The following is a 24769-nucleotide window of genomic DNA, read 5'->3' on the forward strand; positions in this document are numbered from 1 at the left end:
AACAAATCATGTTTGCCTCTCGCTCAAGAAGAAACTTGCAGAACCTTGACTATGACCAATACAGCGAGCATGCTAGAAATATGTAAAACAAGGCCACCAGCTTATGAAACAGTGCTGGGTATTATTTATGTGAACTGACAATCCCAAGATGATAAGCAGCATCATTTCCAGTAAACACCATGAGTCAGTGTGGAACCTTTGTGACGAGCTGGATCAGTGGTTCGACTCATGCCATTTTTACTGCGACTTTTTTTTCCATTGTTTTTTTTTTGTCCATTTGTTATTCCTCATGAAAACACAGCAGATCCTCTAATCAGCCATTGTTCTTTTTCAAGGCCCCTGCGCATGTGTATATGATAAAAGGGAGACAGAAGAACTATGTCAAAGGAACTTTGAAGAAACAGGATGGTAAATGTTGATTCAGAAGCCTGATCAGAATCTGACATATATCATCTCAACTACATATGTAAACCTGTTTTTATATTTGTAAATGCCACTGCATAGCTGTCTAAAATGTACAGTTCAATAAACTCTGGTAAAACATCACTGAACTCTAAAATGCTGACAAGCACATGTCCAAAATCGGACTGATTTTTGTTCTTATCCCTCATTCCTCTTGTTCTTTCTTATCACTTGCTTCTCTCAACTCTGGCTGCATTCTCACCCAGAGCCCCAGAGGACAGCTTTTCCAAATCACAAACATTAAGCAAACATGTGCCACATCTGGTAAAGAAAAAGCAGAGAGACAAAGGCAGAGAAAGAGAGAGAGAGAAAGGGATGAGGGAGAGTCTCTCTTCTGCTGACTGGAGGGTATATAAGACAGTACATTGTCTCTGTGGTCAGTATCGCTGTGAGCTCACTGTTACAGCAACTGCAGCATTTCTCATTCAGCATGCAGGATCACAATCACAGAGGGGCTCTTCTCACCTGGTGCCTTGTGTTTTTGGTGCTTATCCAGCAGGTAATTATTTTTAATATTTGAAAAATTAATTGTTCACAGCTCCGTAAACTGTTGACTTTTGATATTTATATTATTGTGTTCACTTGGGAATCTTTAAAAAAAAATACTTTTGATTACCTAAAATACTATATTATTAACCTGTACTATAAAAATAATAAATTATATTAAGGCGAGACACTGCAGGTTAATAGGGTAAAAAAAACAACAACTAATAGTTATCGCCTTACTTACCCAGCTGATTGATTACAGTGATAATTGCAAACATTTTTTGTATTGCAAGTTTTCTAAAATGGTAGGTTTAAATATGCAAATTAGTAATTATTTAATGAAATATGCGCTAATTTTTATATTATTGTGTTCACTTGGGAATCTTTTAAAAAAAATACTTTTGATTACCTAAAATACTATATTATTAACCTGTAATATAAAAATAATAAATTATATTAAGGCGAGACACTGCAGGTTAATAGGGTAAAAAAAACAACAACTAATAGTTATCGCCTTACTTACCCAGCTGATTGATTACAGTGATAATTGCAAACATTTTTTGTATTGCAAGTTTTCTAAAATGGTAGGTTTAAATATGTAAATGAGTCATTATTTAATGAAATATGCGCTAATTTGCATACATTTCTTGTACAAAACTCTAAACACTGGATGATGTCAGTTTCAAAATTCTTGTTTAATTTTTTGACATATTAGAATCAAAAGTTTCTCAAAAGAATCTCATTTTTGTCACTCCATAATTCAGAAAATGCTTCGAACGGACAGAAAACAGAAATATTTTTACAATTTTGGGGGGAATAAAATGTTGCATATAATCAAGCAAATTATATATGAACAAATCCCTCAGTAAAAACCTTCAGGATATAGACAGGAATAAAAATGTAAAGTTTGGTGTGTGTAAGTGCTACTGAAGTGGAGATTTATGGCTCAGAGTAGGAGAAAAAACTCTTTAAAAATATGCATTTTAATTGAAATCTATTGACACAAATAGTGCTATAAAAGAAACACTTAACAGTGTCTTTTGGATGTTTTCTTTCCACTAGTCTTAAAAACACTTTATGAAAAAACAAAGAGCCCAAAATCTCAAACTTGACAGGTGCATGAAAAAGCAGTGTTTTTGCCTGCAGTGTCTCCCCTTAAGTATTATATTTTTATATTATTGCTTAATTTTTTCAAATATTATATTTTAAAGGAGCCACGATGCTGTCAAATATAATTTTGTTTTAGTTCTACTTGTGTTCATTCATTTAGATTTTGTCGAGACAATAAAATGACATATGACTCATAAAGCATAACTACATAAACTACGACGAAACAGTTGTAGAATTTTATCTCTTTTATGAAACAGATATAACATTTTATTAGAGTAGAGCTCATGACGCATTGTGCGTTTCAGGTGACCTGCAATCCTGTGCCAAAGTTGGACACACCTTCAACTTCTGTGCAGGAAGTTCAAAGGTCACTGAAGAGAACAGCTCGAATGACCCCGTTATGGAGGATCATGGGTACTAAACCTCACGGCGCCTACTGCCAGAACAACTACGAGTGCTCGACAGGAATATGCAGGTCAATGCATTTTTTGTCCTGCTAACAATACTTTCAAACATATTTTTGAAACAAGAAATGTAAGAACCGGATCTCAAGTTTTAATTTGTTCCACAGGAAAGGCCACTGTTCCTACAGCCAACCGATTAATTCCTAAAATGAAGACTCCTTCCTTCTCTGATCTGATGTTTCTACACCATCATGCATGACGAGAGCTTGATTCAGTGAGCAACAGGAGGCAACCGAATGTGCAATGCAGTTAATCATCAGTTAGACATATAGTAAGCCACAAATGAGGCAATAGGTAATGTTCTGCAAGACTGTGCTTATCATAAGGTACATAACACGTGGACTCTTTTGAGAGAGCAACATAAACCTCATAATCCACCTGCACAGTGGTATTGCAATATACAAGAAGCATTATGAGTGGGATTTTCGATTTACATATTTCAGGTGGTGCTGGGAAGGTGATACAGTAGTTTGGGCCAGTTTCCCTGAACCAGATTAAGTCCAGTCCCTGTCCTGGATGTCCACTGAGCAGAGTATGGCCTTTGGCACTAATAGCTCATCTCAGGACTAAGGTTAGTCCAAACATGGAAACTGGTCTGCTGTATTAGATCACGTTACTTGTAAGCTATATATGCAAGTGTAGGCAAACGTGTCGGCTAGTGCCTTAGCTCAACCCAAATGTCGTTGAACCAAAGCTAGTCTGGAGAAAAAGGGACAGAGAAAGTGCAAAGGTTGCCATTATTGATTGTGCCTAGATATTATTAACCATTTGCCTCCATCCTTTGCCTTTATCTGTTTGCTCACGTTTGTTTTATTTAATTTTAGACTCATTTACCTGTCACTATTTATATACAAGTGTCTCCACCTCATCTCATAGATCAGGATTTACAAGCATCGTTTCAGCATGCGACTACTTATTTATTGTATTTCTCTTTTAATTTTGTATGACTCAACAGTTCATTTAAAGCTCTTTTTTATGTATCTGACTATATAAGACTATAAGATTTATATGCTATATTTACTGTACTGTAACTTTATATGTGCATGTCTCATATGAGTGAACTTTAGGGTTCTGAAATAAAAATGTTCTGAGAAAATGGCTTTTATGTCATGAACTCCATTTATTGCATTTGCAGTTGCACAGTTCAATGCACTTTGCCGCAGTTCCAGGAAAAAAAAAGAAGTAATTCTAAAGTGCTTTTAAAAATTTTAACATTTGTGAATTTGGCCTGAATAGCTGGACGTCAATCACTGTTATAGATTTGTCATGCAAGCCTCTGTGGTGTGATCAGGGTTTCTGAGCTGAGACCAGAGACACATGCAGCACACAGCAGTCATTTGGCTGATATGGTAGACCTCAAAGAGGTTAGCCAAGCATGTGCAGTGCAGATTGGGGACTAATGTTCAGAGACATATAAATCAGATTGTACTGTAACTTTATATGTGCATGTCTCATATGAGTGAACTTTAAAAAATAAAAATTTTTCTGGAATGAAAATGTTCTGAGAAAATGGCTTTTATGTCACGAACTCCATTTATTGCATTTGCAGTTGCACAGTTCAATGCACTTTGCCGCAGTTCCAGGAAAAAAAAAAGTAATTCTAAAGTGCTTTTAAAAATTTTAACATTTGTGAATTTGGCCTGAATAGCTGGACGTCAATCACTGTTATAGATTTGTCATGCAAGCCTCTGTGGTGTGATCAGGGTTTCTGAGCTGAGACCAGAGACACATGCAGCACACAGCAGTCATTTGGCTGATATGGTAGACCTCAAAGAGGTTAGCCAAGCATGTGCAGTGCAGATTGGGGACTAATGTTCAGAGACATATAAATCAGATTCTGAGATAACAAACACAACAAAAGTAAAATGACACTTTTCAAATGGCAATTCTTTTTCTGGCATTTAATCATCATTGACGATTTTGTTGCCAGACAGATAGATCAAGAGATATTAAAATCACGACACATGAAGTCATATGGTGACGTATGTAAGATTTTGAGCAGCAGCTCAGCACTCAGCCTCGGTGTGCTGTTCACACACATTCTGAGTGACACAGAACTCTGGAATTCACAGAACAGTTAGTGATCGCTGTCATTTCTCCTGATTGGTGTAAATGCTAAACAATAGTAGATGACCCATACCATACTCATGAAGAGCAGTGAAAAATAATACTCTTTCTAAACTGTAAAAAATTTTTGTAATTTTAAAGACTGTAAAAATGTCACAGCAAAAACTGTTAATTGGCTGTAAGTTCCCTTACTATTTTCACATAGAGTTTATGGTACAATTTATGTTGTTAAATGAATGTTTATTGCATAATGTTAGTGGCATGTGTTACCATGATGGTGTTTTGTATTTGTGTGTATGACACTATGCACCTTTACTCAAGTTTGTGGAAATGCTACTTGTGATGAACTTTGATTTGTCATGTGGCTTTCTTTTTACCACCTTATGATGATGTCAGTATATATTAAAGGTGGTGTGGCTTTTTTGTTTGTTTGTTTTGTAAATTACAGTTTTAAACTGAAAAGTTTACAGGTTGTTCTGTAAATATAGTATACATTTTGCTCTCTCTTTTTAAAACCACATCTGCATTTTTTTCTGTAAAAAGGCAAGGATTTTTAAAAATGAACCATCTTAAACATCCCAACGTAATTATAACTTTTCAGAAATAAGTATACACATCAAAATAACAAGCCAAGATTAGCTGTGATAAGACAAAATGTCCAAAATTATTTTGATACAAATCACCATTCAGAACTAGAGCTGAGAAGGAGGAGGTGTGACATTCTGAGATGATGAATGGAGCAGACAGAACAAAATCAGATAGCCGAATTATTCTTGAAACTCAGAGGATAGGCCTACAAGATGAGATGTAAGCAAACAAAGAAATGAACAAATAAACTATTCCTTCAAGTAAATTTAATGGTTGGAAATCTGTCTCAGACACATGTTAAAGGGGTCATATGATGCGATTTCAATTTTTCCTTTCTCTTTGAAGTGTTACAAGCTCTTGGTGCATAAAGAAGATCTGTAAAGTTGCAAAGAATAAAGTCTCAAATCCAAAGATATATTGTTTATAAAAGTTCATCATATGACCCCTTTAATGTTTAATGACTATACTGCCACTAAGTGGACATGTGCGAGACACATCCTTATTATACTGATGTAAAAAAGTAAATACATAGCGCTTTTGGTGACTTTTGTGGAAAGGAAAATAAATGAGTATTGGTCTAAATGTTTATGCATGTAACAAAACCGATTCATAATGTGTTTTTTTTTTTAAACAAGAAAACTATGACAAAGAATTAGGACTACTGATCATTTCATAATAGCAAGAAAATAACCAGTTACCCCACATAAATGTATTACGTGACATAAATTAAAACAAATAAGTTGTCAGGGGGATGATTCATTAAAATGAATTAACAAGGGAATTAACAATGGATTTTAAGTATTTTATATATTCATTTTTTTCTTTCTTGCATCAGTTAAATTTTAAACTGAATTTTTAAACTTTAAATCTGTTTGTGAATTTGTAATTCTCGTTCTTAAACGGTATAATAAAAAAGCCAAATCTTTATTTTTGTTTGTCCAAATATCATTAGATAGCCTACTCATGTCAATGCAAAGGAATGTGATGTCCTCTCTATTTTAACGAGATGTGTATTATTATTAATTTTTTAGGTTCAAGTTTTTACGACCTTACTCAATCACCCTAAGCTTTTTCAGACTAGTTCATAAACGGTTTTCCTTTAAAAAAAAAGTTTGTCGCTATGAATGTATGCTACCTACATAAGCTCACTGGTGTTATTTTGAAAAGTAGGAAGATCCTCCCAGCAGACTGTAACTGGCTTCAGTATAATCGCGAGTGTGCACGAATAATTTACTTTCCTTCCGGATTTTGCCTTTACGTGATCAGGTTTGTTTATATGCACCGAATCTACGCGAGCCTTTGTCGGAAAAAAACACGTCTTGTAAACACTGAGAGAGCAGATCACAGTGTTTGGTCATGCAGCGCGAGCGTTTCTAAACACCATGCAGCCGTTTGACGACGTGGTTTCATGTTCGTCCATAAATCATAAAGGTTTTTCGCAAACTTGCTAAGAACTAAAATGAGGAGTCGCAGCAATTCTGGGGTTAAACTTGACAACTACGCGCGGATAGTTAATCAGACTATTCTGCGTCACCAAGTGAGTGTCTGCATTTCTACTGCTTTCAACTGCTTCACTAAATAGTTTGTGTTTTTACTAAACATGTCTTCATTCTTTATATGCAGATATTTTTGAGCTACCATAGTTCTTGGGTTTTTATTAATGTAGAGAGAAGAGTAGTGCAGTTTAGTGTTGTGTTAAAAACGTACTATTTTTATGTATAGAAAGATAGTCTACAAGTGTATGTTATATCAGGGGCATGGCTTTTGCCACCAAAATAAAAAAAAAAATCTTAATTTGTTAATTACTAATTATTCTGAATTTATTTAATTATAGGGCTGGTTTCACAGACAGGGCTTAGACTAAACCAGGATAGTTCAATCAGGACATTTAAGTAATTTTTTATAAACGTGGCTTAGGGGGGAAACATTACTGGTGTGCATCTTGAGACAAAACAAAGACACTGATATATTTTAAGATCAGTCTGCAAATTTCTTTCAGTTTAAACAGCTCAGACTTGCATTTTAGTCTGGGACTAGGCATAAGCCTGGTCTGTGAAACCGGGAGATAGTGTATTTAATTATTTACTATTTAATTCTAAATTCATTTCAAGTATTTGACTTAAGTAAAAGACATGCTGCGTGTTTTTATGTGGATAAAATAATGTACCTTCACAAGGGAAAACTGCCCATGAAAATAAATTCAAACGTAATTTCTTACACGGGTGTATATACAGTACTATTTAAAAAGTCTCTTATGCTCACCAGTGCATTAAGCTGATGAAAACTACAATAAAACAAGGAATATTGTGAAATATTATTACAATTTAACGAAATGTTTTCTATTTTTATATATTTTAAAATAGAATTTAATCCTTAAACTTTTGAATGATAGATTACATATATATATATATATATAAATAAAATATAGTTATAGTATGTGTGTTTGTGTTTATGTGGTAAAAGTAATGCTTGCATATTTATTATACATATAGTGCAGTACCTGGAGCACTGGATATTTTTAACTAGCTATATTGATAACTTGTAGGACCCAGTGACAGGTCTGTTACCAGCAAGCAAAGAGCAGCCTGATGCCTGGGTGAGGGACAATGTCTACAGCATCCTGTCTGTCTGGGCTCTCAGTTTGGCTTACAGGAAGAACGCAGACCGCGATGAAGACAAGGCTAAAGCCTATGAGCTTGAGCAGGTACAAATTTGGATTTTTTTAGTATTAATTCTGTTGTTACATGAATGAACTGATTGAGTACTCTTATTAATCCAGTACAGCTTTTAAGATATTTGTTTAGTAACCACATTTGTTCATGAGAACATATTATACAGAACCCAGAAAGAACCCACAGACTCATTATGGTCTGCTGGATGAATATTTGTGATCACATGAGCACGTGTGGCAACTGGTGTTTCATTTGAATGAACTTACATTAAAAGCATACCAAAATATTCACCACGTCCACTGTAGTGTAGTATTTACTGCCATGCATGTTTTTTTTTAAAGAAAGGTCAGTTGTCTTTTCATGACTGTGTATGTGTCAGTGTATCTAAGCTGACTCTTTACAGTGGCTCTGAAGTGTGTCATGTTACTCTTGCCTGTGCTATTAAATGAAGAGCTGAAAGGTCACAGTTGAGCATGTGTCCAAGTGTTGTTTTTAAAGGCAGTCTGTGTGTCTTGATCTCTTTTTTTCTTCTTTCAGAGTGTGGTGAAGTTAATGAGGGGAATTCTTCAGTGCATCATGCGACAGGTACATTAACCCTCAGCCTCCACACTACATGCTTAACAAATAAAAAAGATACAGTAGTAAGATCTACAACAGCCAGACTTGTCTGTACAATCCAAAATAATCATTTATAGCACCTTCCTTTTTTATTTACGTTTTATTTACCATTCTGTTTATCTGCCTGTAATTTAGGCCATAAGCCAATAAACATGCATGCATACACTACCCTTCTGAAGTTTGGGGTCAGTAAGATTTTTTTTTCTGTATTTTCATCTATTTCAAATAAATGCTGTTCTTTTAAAATTTATTAAAGAATCCTGAAAATATATATTTTACTTTCCACAAAAATATTAAACAGTTAACTATTTTTAACATTGACAATAAGAAATGTTTCTTGAGCACCAAATCAGCATCATTTGAAGAATCATGTGAAACTGAAGAGTGGAGTAATGGTGCTGCAAAATCAGCTTTGCCATCACTGAAATAAATTGCATTTAAAAATATATTAAATTATAAAATGGTTATTTTAAATTATAATAATATTTTACAGTTTTACTGTTTGTACTGTATTTTTTTATCAAATAAGTGCAGCCTTGGTGAGCATAAGAGATTTTCAGAAACAATAAAAAAAAAAACCTTACATACCCCAAACTTTTAAACTATAGTGTACATGAAGATGTGCACACAAATATACAAATGTGCGTACATGGTTATGCAATCTGTCAGTCTCATGCTTCAATTGTGTGTCACTTTGTCTATTATATATTGTCTGAAGTGTTCTTTTGTGCTCTAAAGTGCTCTCTCTTGTCCTCCTACATTTTATCAATGCAGCTGGACAAAGTGGAGAAGTTCAAATACAGTAAGAACACTTTGGACAGCCTCCACGCCAAGTACAACACTAAGACCTGTGCCACTGTGGTGGGTGACAGGGAATGGGGGCATCTCCAGCTCGACGCCACCTCGGTCTATCTTCTCTTCCTGGCTCAGATGACTGCCTCAGGTACTCCAGGTCTCGCTTTAGAGCTCGCCTCTTAAGGGCACTCACATCTTCCTCTAAAAGTGTGCAAGTTTTCTTCCTTTTTCCTCTTTTTGTCCACATAATATAGTCTTTAGTAGGCTTGCACAAGTAATCGAATAAATAATAAAGATTATATAGACTTTGATCAACACACATACATGGAGCCCATCAAATATGGTAAACTGAGGCTCAAACTTGCTTGCTTGATGCATGAGAACAAGTAAGCACAATGCAATCGAATTAATCCACTCGATTCACATGGATTACTATTTGGATTAATCAAACAGATTGACAGACTGATGACAGAATTTTAATTTGTGAGTTAACTGTATCGTTAATTCTGTTAACGACCAAAACCAATCAAAATGAAAGGGAAATAACCAACGATTATGATTTTTGTTGTGATTGTACAGCCCTAAACTAATTATGTCTAACTAGTCATAGAAAACCTGCTAGGGGAGAAATGCTGGAGGCTGATTGGACACTGTTAGTTTACTGAGCCTAGCATTAATGGATCTTCTCCCACATATCCTTTGCCATGTCTTGTGTCTTTTTAGGGCTGCACATTGTGTACACTCAGGACGAGGTGGATGTGGTCCAAAATCTGCTGTTTTACATTGAATCTGCATACAAAGTGGCTGTAAGTCACTTACTATCGATCACATAGGCCTTATATGTTTGTGTGTTTTAGTCTGTAATTGACACTCTGTGTCTCTAACTGGCATTTTCTCCTATGATTGTTCAGGACTATGGGATGTGGGAGAGAGGAGACAAAACCAATCAGGGGATCCCCGAGCTTAATGCCAGCTCAATCGGGATGGCTAAAGTGAGTTTAATTAAACAAAATAAACAAAAGAAATGTCCTTCTTTCTGTCATTCTCTTTCTCTCACACTCACACACTTCTACCTAATGTTGTCAGTCCTCTTCTGAGCAGCTGAGAATTCTCAGACTGGCATGATGGGGAGGGGGTGTTCATGCCGTGCACTCGTGAACACCGCATATTAATGTGACCCAATGTAACCTCAACATGGCCTCTCTGGTATTAATGTTACTTCCCAGCTTTCCCTGCCAGCTTGTGTCATTTCTGTTTGTTCCTATTGTGACACTTTGCTCAGAGCAGAAAGTTTCTAGATGTTCTTTCTCTGTCCTTGAAGACTGAGTACCTTTCTAAGGTCCGGGAACTAGCCCTTAACCTTGAATTAATACAATGTACTGGTTTGAATTTAGAAAATCTGTAAAAATTAAATTGTGGCAGCTTCAATGATCTTAACACTGAACATAAGAGTAAAGGTCATCTCTGGCAGAGAAGGTTATGCCTAATTTGTTGTCTGTGGCCCTGGATTTCAGTGCACACTGAATGAATATTGTCTTTGTTGTGACCATTGAATTGAGATTCTTGCCAGGACAGAATACTGTAACAGCCCCTGAATGGACCCTTTGTAACTGCAGGCAGCGCTCGAAGCCCTAGATGACTTGAATCTATTTGGGGCCAAAGGGGGACCTGACTCTGTGGTTCATATCTTAGCAGATGATATCCAGCACTGTCAGGTGAGGCTATAGAGGTTGTAGTGCTCTGAATTTTCCTATGCATGTTTCATCATCAGCTGACTTCATAAAAAATATTAAAATGATTACCATCTCCTTGCTACCACATATTCCACTCAAGTCTATTCTGAGCTCCATGTTGCCCAGAGCTTCAACATCTAAAGAGGTGGAAGCTGGCCTCCTGTCCATCATTTCATATCCAGCTTTTGCTGTGGAAGACATGGAGTTAGTCAATATCACTAAGGAGGAAATTATCTCCAAGCTCCAGGTCAGGACTTGATCTCAGACATGAGGAACTTGTTTAACAGCTGTCTGTCTCACTGTAGAATGGGGTATATTTGTCACTTGCATCTCTTTTTGTCTGTAGGGAAGATATGGCTGTTGTCGTTTCCTTAGAGATGGCCACAAAACTCCTAAAGAAGTCAGTATATCACACAGTATTTAATACATAGACAAATTGTCTCTAATAAACTAAATGTAATCTTTTTAATTTGAATATACTTTTTAAAATACATGTCGTCTTTTTTTCCAATAGGACCCCAACAGGCTGTACTATGAATCTGCTGAGCTGAAACTTTTTGAAAACATTGAATGTGAGTGGCCACTTTTCTGGACCTACCTGATCTTGGATGGCATCTTTATCAACAGTCCAGAGCAGGTAATTTCATCCAGAATTTTTAGCCAGTCTCGTTCTGGAAATATGAGTGATGTAAATGTGATAAGATGTTTTCTTATTAAACCAATTACAATATATTTTGCATATGTTGTTTAAATTTCATTTGCTTGAACATGTGGCTAAAGTTACTATTATCACAAAATATACAGGTTTTGGGCAGATTTCACAGAAAATGGTCTTGTGTATGATAGGCATTAAACTATAATTCCATCCAGTCGCATGATATTAAACATGTTTATTACTTTGAACTGATTTTCGAACACATATTGTTTTCATTTGGCTCTGCAGGAGTTTACTGTATGATTCACAGTTTTGTAATAACTTAGAGTCTGTTCAGATTGTAAAACTCATGTAGTTTATAATACTGGTGCCTTCTGGTAACTAGTCTAGAGATTTCAGCAAAGACAAAGCTTGAGAGAGACTTTCTAGAGGTTAAAAATAAGTTTGTGCTGCAGATGCAGGCAGGTTGGATTTTCACATTTCTGTCCTCTCAGGTTCAGGAGTATCGGGAAGCTCTGGAAGGTATCATGATCAAACAGAAAGACGGAATACGGCTGCTGCCTGAACTCTATAGTGTTCCTCCAGATAAGGTGAGAGATTCCTAAATAACCAATTAAACTGATGATTATTTGTAAAAATCTGAATAGCAATGAAATATCACTGGATTAATGTGAATTCAACTTTTTAAATGATTTCAGGTGGATGAAGAGTATGTTAATCCACACACGGTGGAGAGGATCCCAATGGGAAAGTGCCCTCTGAAGTGGGGCCAGTCCCTTTATGTCCTGGGCAATCTTTTAGCAGAGGTGAGAAGTTATAGGTCATGTATTTGCTATACCTCTTCTTTGAAAGCTTTGTACCAAGTTATATTTATGAAAGTATGATAAACACCTCAAAATTCTCTTTTCCTTTCCATTTCAGGGTTTTTTGGCTCCTGGAGAGATAGACCCTTTAAACCGCAGGTTCTCTACCATCCCTAAACCAGATGTTGTTGTACAAGGTATGTTTTTTATTTATTTATTTTTTTTAACCACTTACACTTTATTCCACGTTATGTATTGCATGTTTCAAATTTACCCTGATGTTTGCATTTTGTTCTGACAAGTGTCCATCCTTGCTGAGAATGAGGATATTAAGGCACTCCTGCAGAAGAATGGGATTGATGTGGAGACAGTGGCAGACATCCACCCCATCAGAGTGCAACCATCTCGAGTTCTCAGCCATATTTATGCTAGACTAGGTAGGAAGTGGTACACCATAAGGTCTCACTTAACACTAGTATGAAGAAATACAAAACATGCTATTATATATATATATATATAACTCAATATATGTGTGTATAACTATATATAACTCAATGCTGTTAGTTATTTTTTTTTGCAGAAAAAAATGTAATTAGGATACATGTGTGTGTGTTTATCTTTCTCTAAGGGCGTAATGAAAGACTCGGGCTGACCGGCAGACCTTACCGTAGGATTGGCGTGTTAGGAACCTCCAAGCTTTACATCGTCCGCAACACCATCTTTAGCTTCACACCTCAGGTTCTTCATAATGTGCTGAAATAGGCATGTTTGAGGCTTATGCTGACTTAGAGAGCCACTGATTGTCATGCAGCAAAAGTTAAATAAAAGAAGTTGGTGAGGCAGAAAGCCAGAGAAAAATAGTCACAGCTTTTAAAATGTGTGCTAAATGCCAAATGTTTTTCATATTCTCTCTGTCTTTTCACATTATTTGTCCTAATTTCTCTGTGTTTGTTACTTCCCTGTAGTTCATAGATCATCAGCAGTTCTATCTGGCTCTGGACAACAAGATGATCGTGGAAATGTTGCGGACTGACCTGTCCTACCTCTCCTCTCGCTGGAGGATGACTGGCCGTCCTACTGTCACCTTTCCCATTTCCCAGACCATGCTTAGTGAGTGAAAACTGGCACCTCTGATAATGTGGAGACATCTCCAAAAATGTTAAATGTGAGGTGTGAAGTTCTTTCCTCAATTTTTTTAGACCATGAATACACAGACTTGGACCCTGCTGTGCTGGCTACCCTTAAGAAACTACAGGATGGGTACTTTGGAGGGGCAAGGTCAGACAATGAGGCTACAAATAAATGTAATGTCATCAACAATACATTTTCAAGGGCAGTCTCGGCTTACTTGCTTGCTGCTCTCAATTTTGCTAGGATCCAGACCGGCAAGTTATCGGAGTTCCTGACCACATCTTGTTGCGCTCATTTGAGCTTCCTCGATAGTGGTAAGACACACTCCAATAGGGGCTGGGATGAAGATGATGATGTTGAGGACGGCTACTTTAGAGGTGCTGTGCATGACCTGAGCTTCAATGATGGTAAGGGGAAATAATATCCTGATGATGAGATTTTGTTTGACGATGACTTCTGAATTGGTCAAATACTGATGTTGGTCATTTTGGAGATGAAGTCCTTGATGTAGGGTTGTGATTTGAATAGCTCACATTGATAAACTCTTAGTTCTTTGTGTTTTGTATTATTTTAGTTATTAGGAATCATTTGCATTTTCCTCTTTCATGCATTTTACTTTACCTTTTTAGGTATAGACTACATTTTTAGCATAAAAGTTCCCAAATTTTATTTATTTGGATCTCTTTGAATCCAGTCTTTAGGGAGCCCTTGTAAATAAATGATCTAAACAGTTTGCATAATGAAGAATTTTCTGCAGGAAACATTTGCACATCTCTGACCTTTGACTCTTCTGGTTTACTTTGGCATCTCAGCCTTTTTTCTCTGCCATCATTGGAAGTTGTGTTATCATTGTGATTTTTATGTTGATCATTTGCAATGAGCACTTGCGGTGTGAAAACAGCATTATTTTGCTCAAAATGTATGCATTTTTTATATTAATTTCTTTTGCATTTTATTCAAGGATCTATGGCATTTCTGGTGAGGAATGAAATGGAGGATTGATTACAAATGAACAGTCTGGGTTATCAAGCTTGAATTATTCTCTAAGGAATGCATTTAAACTTGGACTGTAGGCTGTAATGTCACAAAAGCACTTTAGTTTGGTGCATTGCTAAATGCTTTCCTTGAATGTCTTGCTGCTTATTGTCGCCTCCAATCCAACAAACTCTTTTTTTTTTTTCCATGTCTTTCTTTCAAATCCTGATTCCTAACCCTTTTTTCTCAGATACAGATGATCTAGCACAATACCTAGACCAGCTGTTGACTGCAGTGGTTTCTCAGCGGGGGCTCAGAGTCGAGGCACAGGCAAAAGGACTGAGTCGCTTCAAGGCTGCAGCCACTAAGACACGTGAGATGGTGTCTCTCATGAACAAAGCCAAGGAGCTCCAAATCCACAGTGAGCTGAACCAATATCAACCACTGCTGTGCTCAAACTGAAATCATGCTTGTTGAAGGGTAATATTTAGGGATGCAACAATTAGTCTTTAATGGAATTGATCAACAATGAATTGGTCTTTTTGCTCGTATATCATTGCAGTAGTAAAAATGCAAGCATGGGAGGATGTTACATTAAAACAGTTAAAAAGCTTAACTGTATAGTTTTATGTGGCCAGGTTACATCAAGTGCTTTGACAGATTAGCAGTTCGAGATACCTGATGCCTTTTTAACTTGAATGGGATAGTTCAACAAAAAATAAATTCTGTCATCATGTAATTACCACCATGTCATTTCATTACCATTTACTTCCATTGTATGGACAAGACAAGACAAAACATTTCTCAAAATATATTTTTTTCTACAGGGGAAAGAAATTTGTACAGGTTTAGAATGACATGATGGGGAGTAAATGATGACAGAATTGTCCTTTTTTTTTTTTTTTTTAAAAAGAAACTGTAGTTTGATAGCAACACAAAATCAATTAGGCATCTGTCTAACAAGGCAAAGAGTACACCATTTGTCTTTATACCATTTCCATTCATTTCTTCCTGTCTTTTTCTGTTTCTTGGTTTCTTTGTCTGTTTTCAGATGTGAACATGTATCTTCCCAATAAACTTTTCCACTCCCCTCAGCCTGCGCTTAATCTAAAAGATTTCCCAGAACAACGTACAAGTCATGTGTGTATATGCGCACACACACAAAGGATCTTTTAAAAATGCAAAACTGAGAGGACAGAAACCTTTTTAATATGTTTCATTGATCTCTGTAGAGTCCCGAGGTGCTCGTGTCCTCTGAGTGTAACCTGCCTCGGGACACTCATCATGGCGGCATTGACTACAGTGGTCTAGTCCAGGCGCTTAAAGATACTCGGAGCCTTCATGACCAGGCCGACATCCTCTACATCCTTTTCAAAGACAAGTAAATCCAATGCCATATTTGAATCAAAGTTATAAGAGTTGTCTATACTTTTTTGTATTCAGTCTAATGTGTGTTCTCACAGGGGAATGGACTGGGACACACAGCTGCATGGGAAAGTCACCACTGTCAAGAGTTTGCTGGTGGAGCTGTATGAGAAGGCGGGAGATCTGCGTTGCTGGGATCTCATCCGTATGATTTCAGGCATGCTCCGCAAGAAAGTGGAGGAACTGGACTGGGTAAAGATCTAAATGCTAGCTTGTGGAAAAGAAACTATAACATCGGCTGATATTTGCATTCCTCTTTTCCAAGAAATGTTACATATGCTCTTTTTGTTAGATTGGCACTCTAAATTCACAGGATGTGTTTATATTGTATATCCTTCATGAATTGTTCTGTATTTTGCCTGATGGTCATGTTTGTAGGCCTGCTCAGATTTGCTGGCCCATCAAAAGCACTTGACAGTGGGTTTACCGCCGGAGCCCAGAGAGAAGACCATTACTGCGTGAGTTTTCATAGTCATTCACAGTGCAGATGACATCAAAATGCTGTACTATATTGTTAGCATGTGGATGATCTGGATGTTTCTCTGCAGGCCTTTGCCACCTGACCAATTGGCCTTACTTATTGATCAAGCCAGCGAGAACGACATTACTGTTGCCATCCTCACACAGGTTACATGCAAACATACACTGATTTGACACTACCATTCAAAGGTTTGGGGTCAGCAAAATATACCTTTAACAAATTAAGGATGCATTATATTGATCAGAAGTGACAGTAAAGACATTTATGTTCTTACAAAAGATTTCTAGTTCATAGAAATGCATCATGGTTTCTTTCAAAAACACAAAAAAATCGTAACAACCCTAAACTTATGAACAGTAGTTTCTGAAAATTCTTTGACCAAGCAAACATAAAATCTGTAAACGTTATGAGACTAATATGTTCATATCAATGGTGCAAAGATGAATCAAATTAGCCAAAATATTTCATAAACATCTCAAATTCTATAAAACTTTCTATGAAATTATGTGCGTACTGATTCCATTCAGGCCTTGCTTATAAAATGTTTGGTCACTGTATTTTAAGGCCCAAGTCTCGCTATTAAGAAACCATTAACTACGACTTTTTCCTCAAACTCCGGATTTTCTGCTAATTAATAGTTAGTAAGATAGTTGTTAAGTTTAGGTATTGGGTAGGGATGTTGAATATGGTCATGCAGAATATGTGCTTTATAAATACTAATAAACAGCCAATATGTTAATAACAGGCATGCTAATAAGCAACTAGTTATTAGTGAGAATCGGTCCCTATACTAAAGTGCTACCAAAAGTTTTTTGATCTTTTAATTTGTGAGAGATAATTTTTGCTTTCAATATAAATGTTTGTTTTTGTGTATGCATTAGGAGATCATAGTGTACCTAGCAATGATCATCAGAACACAGCCCAGTTTGTTCAGTGAGATGTTTCGGCTGAGGATTGGCCTCATCATTCAAGTTATGGCAACTGAGCTGGCCCAGTCTCTAAACTGCTCAGGTACTGCATTTATCATTCATCGTGTATTCATAGAGCATTTTAGGAAGTTTGAGAATGTGCTTTTCATTTCTAAGTAAAAACTATATGTTTTATGTGTGTCAAAGGTGAGGAGGCAACTGAGAGTCTGATGAAACTGAGTCCCTCTGAGTTGAAGAATCTTCTCCACCACATTTTGAGTGGCAAAGAATTTGGTGTTCAGAGAAGTGGTGAGTGACTTCATGAGAATTACTGTGTTGTGTAGTTTGTGTAAAAATTTGAGTTTAGCATTGATGGCTAATATTCTATGATTTGTCTGGATGTGTGCATGCTGGCTGTTCAGTTCGTTCAGTTGAGCCCGGCGCCAGTCCTGTTATCTCCATCCACGAGGTCGGCAATGTTGGTGCTACCAAGAGTGAGCGTGCAGGCATCAGCAAACTGAAGAGTGACATGAAGATGGTAGGTGACCGCACATCCTGACTAAAGAAACAAAAGCATACAGAGGCCAGATATTACAAAGGCACAATTAAATTAAGTTGTGTGAACATTATAGAGACCATATATGTCATGACTCTGTGTTTAATAGTTTTTAAATATTTTCAGCTGGAAGAACTTCAACTTTCATGGTCGATCCAAAGTAAGGTGATGTGTCTAATGAGCTGTGACTCAGTCTCGTGTACTGGTCTAATCTCAAATTAACTTCAGAAACTCAAAGTCAAGATACAATCTGACATTAGTTGCTTAATTTGGTGGGTTAATTATCTTAATGCTGTGGGAGGAAATCCATGGTACATCTGAAGTTTGAATCTGTGTGTCACATGAAGGAGAATATACAGGTTTCATGGGGTCTGAAGGTGCATGGCAAGGTGTTTAATTCCACAGGTGATGTGAATATAGTTGTTGAATGAGGCTTAAAAGATTTTTTTGTCATGTAGGAAGTTCATAAAACTGACCACCCCCATTGCTGTCTGTCTTTTCCCTTTGTAGACATTTTCAGGTCAATCCTTCGACACTGAGCACGTGGAGTCAGGGGTAAGTTCTCAGTTCTTAAAAGTCACTGAACCGGTAAACAGGTGTGGTAAACTAATAAAAGGCAGACTAGTAAGTAGATAAATTTACCTGTTCAGCATTGAAAAGGAAAACTTATCGGCTTACTACTAGTCAGCCTTTTATTAGTCCACACATCCTCTGTGTTTATAGTTGCACCCTTGCAAACAATTTGAACTCAAAAATTCCAACTTGTAGATTTTAAATTAAGATTGAAAGGATTTTGGTCATGTGATTGTGATATAGTTCATTTTTAGTCTATGTTTAGGTTTCTACTTCTGGCAGTTGTATTTAGGCTTCAAAATTCATAAAAGTTGTGATCATGACTTTTGGGTTAGCCTACAAAAATACATAATCTCTGCACACATTATTTGGCCAAGAAATACAAAGTTATTATAATAAACTAGATGCTCCACATTCCCACCACCTTTCTTTAATGATGTTCCCATATACCAGGATGCTACTTCCCTTAACCATGTTATTAAATCAAGTCAAACTTAGTGTCAGTAAACACCAGAATGAAGTCACATGCCTTCCCAGTCACCAGATTTTTTTTTGAAACAGATATACATTTTCTTCATGTCTTGAGTAGTGTTGCAATATACAAATACACTGTTCAATACTTGAATGACATTTATGCAAGAATTACAAGTTCTAAAGGCAAAGGGGTGACCTGCTTGTAATTTAGTTCTTAAGTCAACAGCTGTTTTTATTAGTTGCCTAATAGGCATAATGTTGTTGTTTAAAGGTGCATCACTAGTATGTCTTACTACCAAGCAGTTTCACAGATTGTTGTGCACAGATTGACCTGTGCTAATAATTTGTGACATACAGAGGTACCGGATGCCTTCAATCGATGCATTTGACAGCTCAATCAGTGTTGGTGCGTCCCGGGACAGTCGGCAGGGCCAGTGGCTGCGCAGGAGAAGGCTTGATGGTGCGCTCAACAGAGTTCCTGTAGGCTTCTATCAAAAAGTCTGGAAGATTCTGCAGAAGGTTGGAAGAATTTGAGAGGAAATTATGCTAATAACATTAAATGGACTGTAAAACACATAGCAAAAGTTTTTTTATGCAGAAGAGTGGACTATATTAATTTATTGTTGTTTGTTTTTTGCCCACAGTGTCACGGCCTTTCAATAGAAGGCTTTGTGCTCCCATCTTCTACTACAAGAGAGGTTTAGGACCATTAAAAGTGTCTTAAAAACCATTTCACCAGTTCCTCTCATTGCTTTCTGTGGCACTGACTGTATCTCTCCCTCTCTCCAGATGACCCCGGGTGAGATCAAGTTTGCGGTACATGTGGAAAGGGTGCTGAACCGTGTCCCTCAGCCTGAATATAGGCAGCTGCTGGTCGAAGGGATCCTGGTACTTACAATGCTGGCTGATGTGGACATTCAAAGCATTGGCAGCATCATCCACATAGAGAAGATAGTTCACATTGCCAATGACATGTTCTACAAGGACCAGGTATGGGTATTTATCTGAAATGTTTTCAGTAACGTGATTTCACCTGGTATTTATTATCATCAAATGTTAATTAATTTCCTTTCGCTGCTGCAGAAGGATCTTGGTGCAGAGGACAGTATTTTAGAAAAGGATCACTCTACGGGCATCTGCCGGCTCCTGTATGACACTGCACCCAGCGGTCGCTTTGGCACCATGACTTACCTCACTAAAGCTGTGGCTAGCTACGTCCAGGACTTCCTGCCTAGTGGCGCCTGTACTGTACAGTGATATCATGAAGATTTTAAATAGTATAGTTTTGATTGTACAGAGAAAGAGACCACTATTTTAGAGCAGTTATTTAGGTGTTTGTGTGAGTTTGAGAGTGAAAGCAAAATCTGCAACCGTTTTAAACAAGAATGAATAAACTTGTTGTTGACCACATGCTTTGGTAGTTTACGGTTTGATGGTGTTGTCATTCAGTAGTCCTAATATAGGTTTTCCATAGACCTTAGTCAGGGTAGCTCCATATTTGATTTTTGACAAGGGCTGTGAGGAATGGAAATACAGTGGAAATGTATTGGTGAAAGTTATAAAGTGCATGTCAAGACTGATAGTTTGTCCTCATACAGGCAAATCTTGAGTAAAATTCAGTATAGTGTCTATCCTGACTAAGGGCTATTAAGCATGAAACTCAGTTTTGTTCTTTTTGTTTGCCAACACAAATGAAGAGCTATACTGCATAAACTAAGAATGTATTGTGTTTACAGGTGACTACTTGTGTGTAGTATTTTACATTAGTGTTTTAGACTTGCATTTGTTGTCTTTACAGCTCTGTTACCAGCCAGTAGTAGATGTTTGCATGTACTCAAAGAAGCCATTATTGGATAGTAACTTTTATTTATTTTGCTCTCAAAATTACAACTGAATGAAAATGAAATTTAAATAAAAGTATCTTACTTATTGAATTACCCAGACATTTGTGGATTTTTGCGGTTTCCTATCAGAAAAGAGCAAAGCCAAAACAGCAAACATCATTACAGTATCTCGATGAGAGAGCAGAGGTTCTTGTTTAAAACCCGGACTTTTATTTTGAAGTAACGGACGTTTGTTGCTGTGGCGTTCATTGTCGGAACAGCCAGAGCGCACCGAAAGGCTCTGTATCGATTTATGATGTGCTTTGATTTGAATAGTTTGATTTTAAATGAGTGATAAAAGCGAGAGTAATGATGATAAAAGCAGAAATCGCAGCGTGGTGTATGTGTACAGTCCGGAGTACATCCAAACATGCGACTCGCTGTCTAAAGTGCCAAACCGGGTGAGATGAACTGCACTTTACTTCACACACTCCCAAAACACACCTCTGGCTTCATAGTTAATATGTAGAGACATGAACACGAGAAAGAAGCGCGTTTGGTCTAGCTGGTTTGATACTAATGGAAAAATAACGTGTTATGGACATGTAACGTTAACGTTACCATTTGTATTACCGTGGAATTCTTTTAATTATTTTGGAGTATCATATAAATACCATGGTACAAGAATGTGTTAAAGGTCCCATATTGTCAAAACAGAAATTTCCTGGCTTTTTCATGATAACTGAGGTCTAAGTGCTATGTAACTACCATATAAGTTTCAAAACCACAATCCACAATCCACAGTCAAATGCACACAGCCTGCATAAACCATGGAATATGAAAACACATTCTTGAATGTATTTTCTGAAACCATCACAGTACCGTGGTACTACACAGTATTATTGTAATTTTTTTTAACGCAAAGCCTAAAATATAGATGAGTAACGTTATATGGTTGGTTTTCTTTACGTTCTCTCTTTCTCTCACAGGCGCGAGCATGGCGCATTCATTGATTGAGGCATATGGTTTATTAAAATACATGAGGTGTGTGAAGATTATGCGTATTTGACAATTTCTCAGTATTTCTCAGTAAATAATGTTAACTGGTGTTTATGTTGTTGAAACTGTTGTGTGTGTGTTTTAGGGTGGTGAAGCCACATGTGGCTTCAGTAGAGATGGCCGTGTTTCACACAGACTCTTACCTACAGCACCTGCACAAGATCAGCCAGGATGGGGACAATGATGATCCTCAGTCTGTTGACTTTGGACTGGGTGAGACCTGAATTCAGATGATTAGGCCCATGATTACTCTACTGCATGGCCAAGAGTATATGGACAACCATTGTTTCTGGCTGCAGGAATTAAGACACGAGCATCAGTAAGGCAGTGATGTTGGGCAGATTGGCCTGGCTTGAAAGACAATTGCATGACTTTTGCTCAAATGTTCATAAAGCAGGGGTTTTAAATGTTTTGATTACAAGGCCCCTAAAATATAACAAACCCTTTGCAAGAGACTCCTTTTCTTAAAATATAAAAGCAGCTATATAGCTATATATTTTCATGTAAAAAAAAAAACTTATACTCTGTGCTAAAAAAATAATGTGATGTAAATACAATTATTATTAATTAGGGATGGGCATTCCAAGCAAAAATAATATTCGAAAATCGCTGGGTATTATTCTCCTAGTGTATATTTGTAAATATCCTGGTTAATCTGTTGATAAAAAGTTTGTAACCAAGCAGCTTTGTCACCATTACAGCATGTAGGAGGCACCTACTCTACATGAGTGGACCTCTGAATATTGTCTTGAGCAGTGGGGGGCCTCAGAGCCAAAGAATTTGAGAACTACTGCCATAAACCTTCAGTGAGCAAACTAAAAATCATTCAAATTTGGTTTTGGTATTTCTTACTGTTAAAAATTGTTTAATAGACACAATCCCATTTAATTTCATGATTTCAGAAATCATTTAATTGATCTAAATGATTTAAAATGATGCGTTAAATGTGACAGTTCTAAAAATAAATTTTTAACACCTTTCACTCCCTTTCGTCCCACTGGTGGTTCCTAGACCCCAGTTTGAAACCCTCTGAATTCGAAATGGGTGTCTATACACTTTTGGCCAGCCAAGCTAGCTAGTAGTGTCCCTTATTTTAGTGCATGCAGTTTCCTCTTGCTTACAGCAGTGGGCAGTATTACATTTGAATCTTTCTCAGAAGTTCCAGTTATTACAATCAGTGTTTAATTTTTGTACTGGATCACAGCCATGTGTAATTTAAATGCCTGACAAACTGACACTTCATACTAATCTCCAGGGATAGAGAATAGTGTTATTGTTTTTGAGGGCGAAACAAAGCTCTTGCCAAAGGATCTATTTTAATGTAGCTCAGTGTTTATTGTTCTTTCTCACTCTCCCTCTCCATCAGTATCTTTCCTCTCACTTTCCTCTCTACACCCCGTCCCATTGTCCCTCTGTCTTATCAACCTCCCTCTTGTCGCTCTCTTTTGTTCAGGTTATGACTGTCCGGTGGTGGAAGGTATTTTTGATTACGCCGCTGCCGTTGGAGGAGCCACTCTGACAGCTGCCCAGAATCTGCTGGATGGAAAGTGTGATGTGGCCATCAACTGGGCCGGAGGGTGGCATCACGCCAAGAAGTAATTCGGCACAACAGGCCTTGTGCCCACTCTTGTGTTTCACATCCACATCAATCACTGAGATGCCAGTGGCATCTTTAAAGGGGTCATATGTTGCTAAAAAGAACATTATTTGGTGTATTTGGTGTAATGAAATGTGTTTATGCGGTTTAAGGTTCAAAAAACACATTATTTTCCACATACTGTACATTATTGTTTCTTCTCTATGTCCCGCATTTCTGAAACACGTCGATTTTTACAAAGCTCATCGGTCTGAAAAGCGAGGTGTGCTCTGATTGGCCAGCTATCCAGTGTCGTCCCCGGTGAAAGCTGATCCGGCGATCCACAGCGCGAAGTTGATGTATTTCCTCAGCGACCAGCACAGATCAGCTCCAGGCATGGCGAAGTGGATATTGTCCTCTTTTGGAAGGCCAAACAAAGTAGTTTCGCTTTCACAACGAAACACAGAGTCTTCACGACATGGCGGCAGCAACAATACTACAGTGAGAATAAAAGTTACGCCTTCTTTCTTTGTGTGAACATTTGGGTGGCGTTATGCAAATCTTCCCACATCGTGACGTAGACATGTTGGGGGCGTGTTAGAACGAGCCGTTTTAGGTAGGCGTGGTTGACTTAACTTTTTTTTAGAGCTTGTAACACTTCAAAGAGAAAGGAAAAATTGAAATCGCATCATATGACCCCTTTAACATAAGTACTACAGGGTTTCCGCGGGGTCTTAAAAAGTCTTACATTTAGTTGTATAAAATTTAAGGCCTTAAAAAGTCTTAAATTGTACAAGAAAGTCTTAATTATGATTTCAAGAGGTCTTAAATTTGGGGACAGAAAGACCAGAATTCGATATGGCTAAATGTGACGATTAAACTTCAGAAGGCTAAGGTTATGATTTCATTGAATAAACACAAGCGCTGCAGGTTCAAAGTCCGGTGCAGCGCTGCTTTGTGTTCTGCTGTTACCGGGAAACAGTTATAGTTCTACCAAACGCTCCACTTGCTGGCAGAGAATGAATGAGCATTTTCAATAAAACTGTTGTTTTGTTCAGAGTTCAGACCAATGTGCAATTTGATATTATGAGTATATCGTGAAAAGCAAACACAAAACACACCTACAGAATGCACGCATACATTAGGTGATGAAGTCTAGCAGGTTAGACTAGTGCGCGTGCGCATTTAGAGTGCGTTCTTTCACTGCATGAATCAGTCTATTAAAATGCATTAAGAAATATCACAATTTAAGATATGGGGCAGAAAATGTATATCTTTATATCATTTCATATAGTTAATATCACACGAAGAGTGCCGTTTTTTTCTCCAAAAGTA

At 37.2% G+C, this 24769-nt stretch overlaps 3 protein-coding genes across 6 annotated transcripts in view; all 3 read left to right on the forward strand.

Moving 5' to 3' along the window:
• The first annotated feature begins 846 nt into the window (after nt 1-846).
• Nucleotides 847-3642, forward strand: LOC107702311 (liver-expressed antimicrobial peptide 2-like). The gene is made up of 3 exons (XM_016504583.1): nt 847-961; nt 2364-2533; nt 2630-3642. The coding sequence occupies exons 1-3, from the start codon at nt 893-895 to the stop codon at nt 2667-2669; spliced, it is 279 nt and encodes a 92-aa protein (XP_016360069.1). The 5' UTR covers nt 847-892; the 3' UTR covers nt 2670-3642.
• Nucleotides 3643-6353: 2711 nt separating this feature from the next.
• On the forward strand, nt 6354-20912 carry LOC107702224 (phosphorylase b kinase regulatory subunit alpha, skeletal muscle isoform-like). Of its 4 annotated transcripts, none has more exons than XM_016504474.1 (33): nt 6354-6714; nt 7723-7881; nt 8387-8434; nt 9242-9410; nt 9986-10068; nt 10174-10254; nt 10879-10977; nt 11096-11242; nt 11342-11395; nt 11510-11632; nt 12145-12240; nt 12349-12456; nt 12572-12650; nt 12756-12890; nt 13082-13191; nt 13419-13563; nt 13653-13731; nt 13828-13991; nt 14810-14980; nt 15611-15699; nt 15792-15940; nt 16023-16176; nt 16363-16442; nt 16533-16611; nt 17347-17476; nt 17581-17682; nt 17796-17911; nt 18056-18094; nt 18440-18484; nt 19334-19495; nt 19621-19674; nt 19766-19966; nt 20060-20912. In XM_016504474.1, exons 1-33 carry the CDS (start codon nt 6637-6639, stop codon nt 20231-20233), a joined length of 3702 nt encoding a protein of 1233 aa, XP_016359960.1. In that variant the 5' UTR covers nt 6354-6636; the 3' UTR covers nt 20234-20912. The 4 variants fall into 4 exon arrangements, with proteins under 4 accessions (XP_016359960.1, XP_016359975.1, XP_016359967.1 ...); XM_016504489.1 differs by having other exon boundaries at nt 13828-13898; XM_016504481.1 differs by lacking the exon at nt 18056-18094.
• Nucleotides 20913-21049: 137 nt separating this feature from the next.
• Nucleotides 21050-24769, forward strand: part of LOC107702251 (histone deacetylase 8-like) — a 29731-nt gene continuing 26011 nt past the window's right edge. The window contains exons 1-4 of the mRNA XM_016504508.1: nt 21050-21260; nt 21791-21843; nt 21944-22071; nt 23312-23453. Coding sequence (XP_016359994.1) covers nt 21147-21260; nt 21791-21843; nt 21944-22071; nt 23312-23453 — 437 coding nt within the window. The 5' untranslated portion in view covers nt 21050-21146. The remainder of the gene's footprint in view (nt 21261-21790; nt 21844-21943; nt 22072-23311; nt 23454-24769) is intronic.

This window comes from Sinocyclocheilus anshuiensis, unplaced genomic scaffold, assembly GCF_001515605.1.
Source record: "Sinocyclocheilus anshuiensis isolate Anshui unplaced genomic scaffold, SAMN03320099.WGS_v1.1 scaffold1941, whole genome shotgun sequence".
Classification (NCBI taxonomy): domain Eukaryota; kingdom Metazoa; phylum Chordata; class Actinopteri; order Cypriniformes; family Cyprinidae; genus Sinocyclocheilus; species Sinocyclocheilus anshuiensis.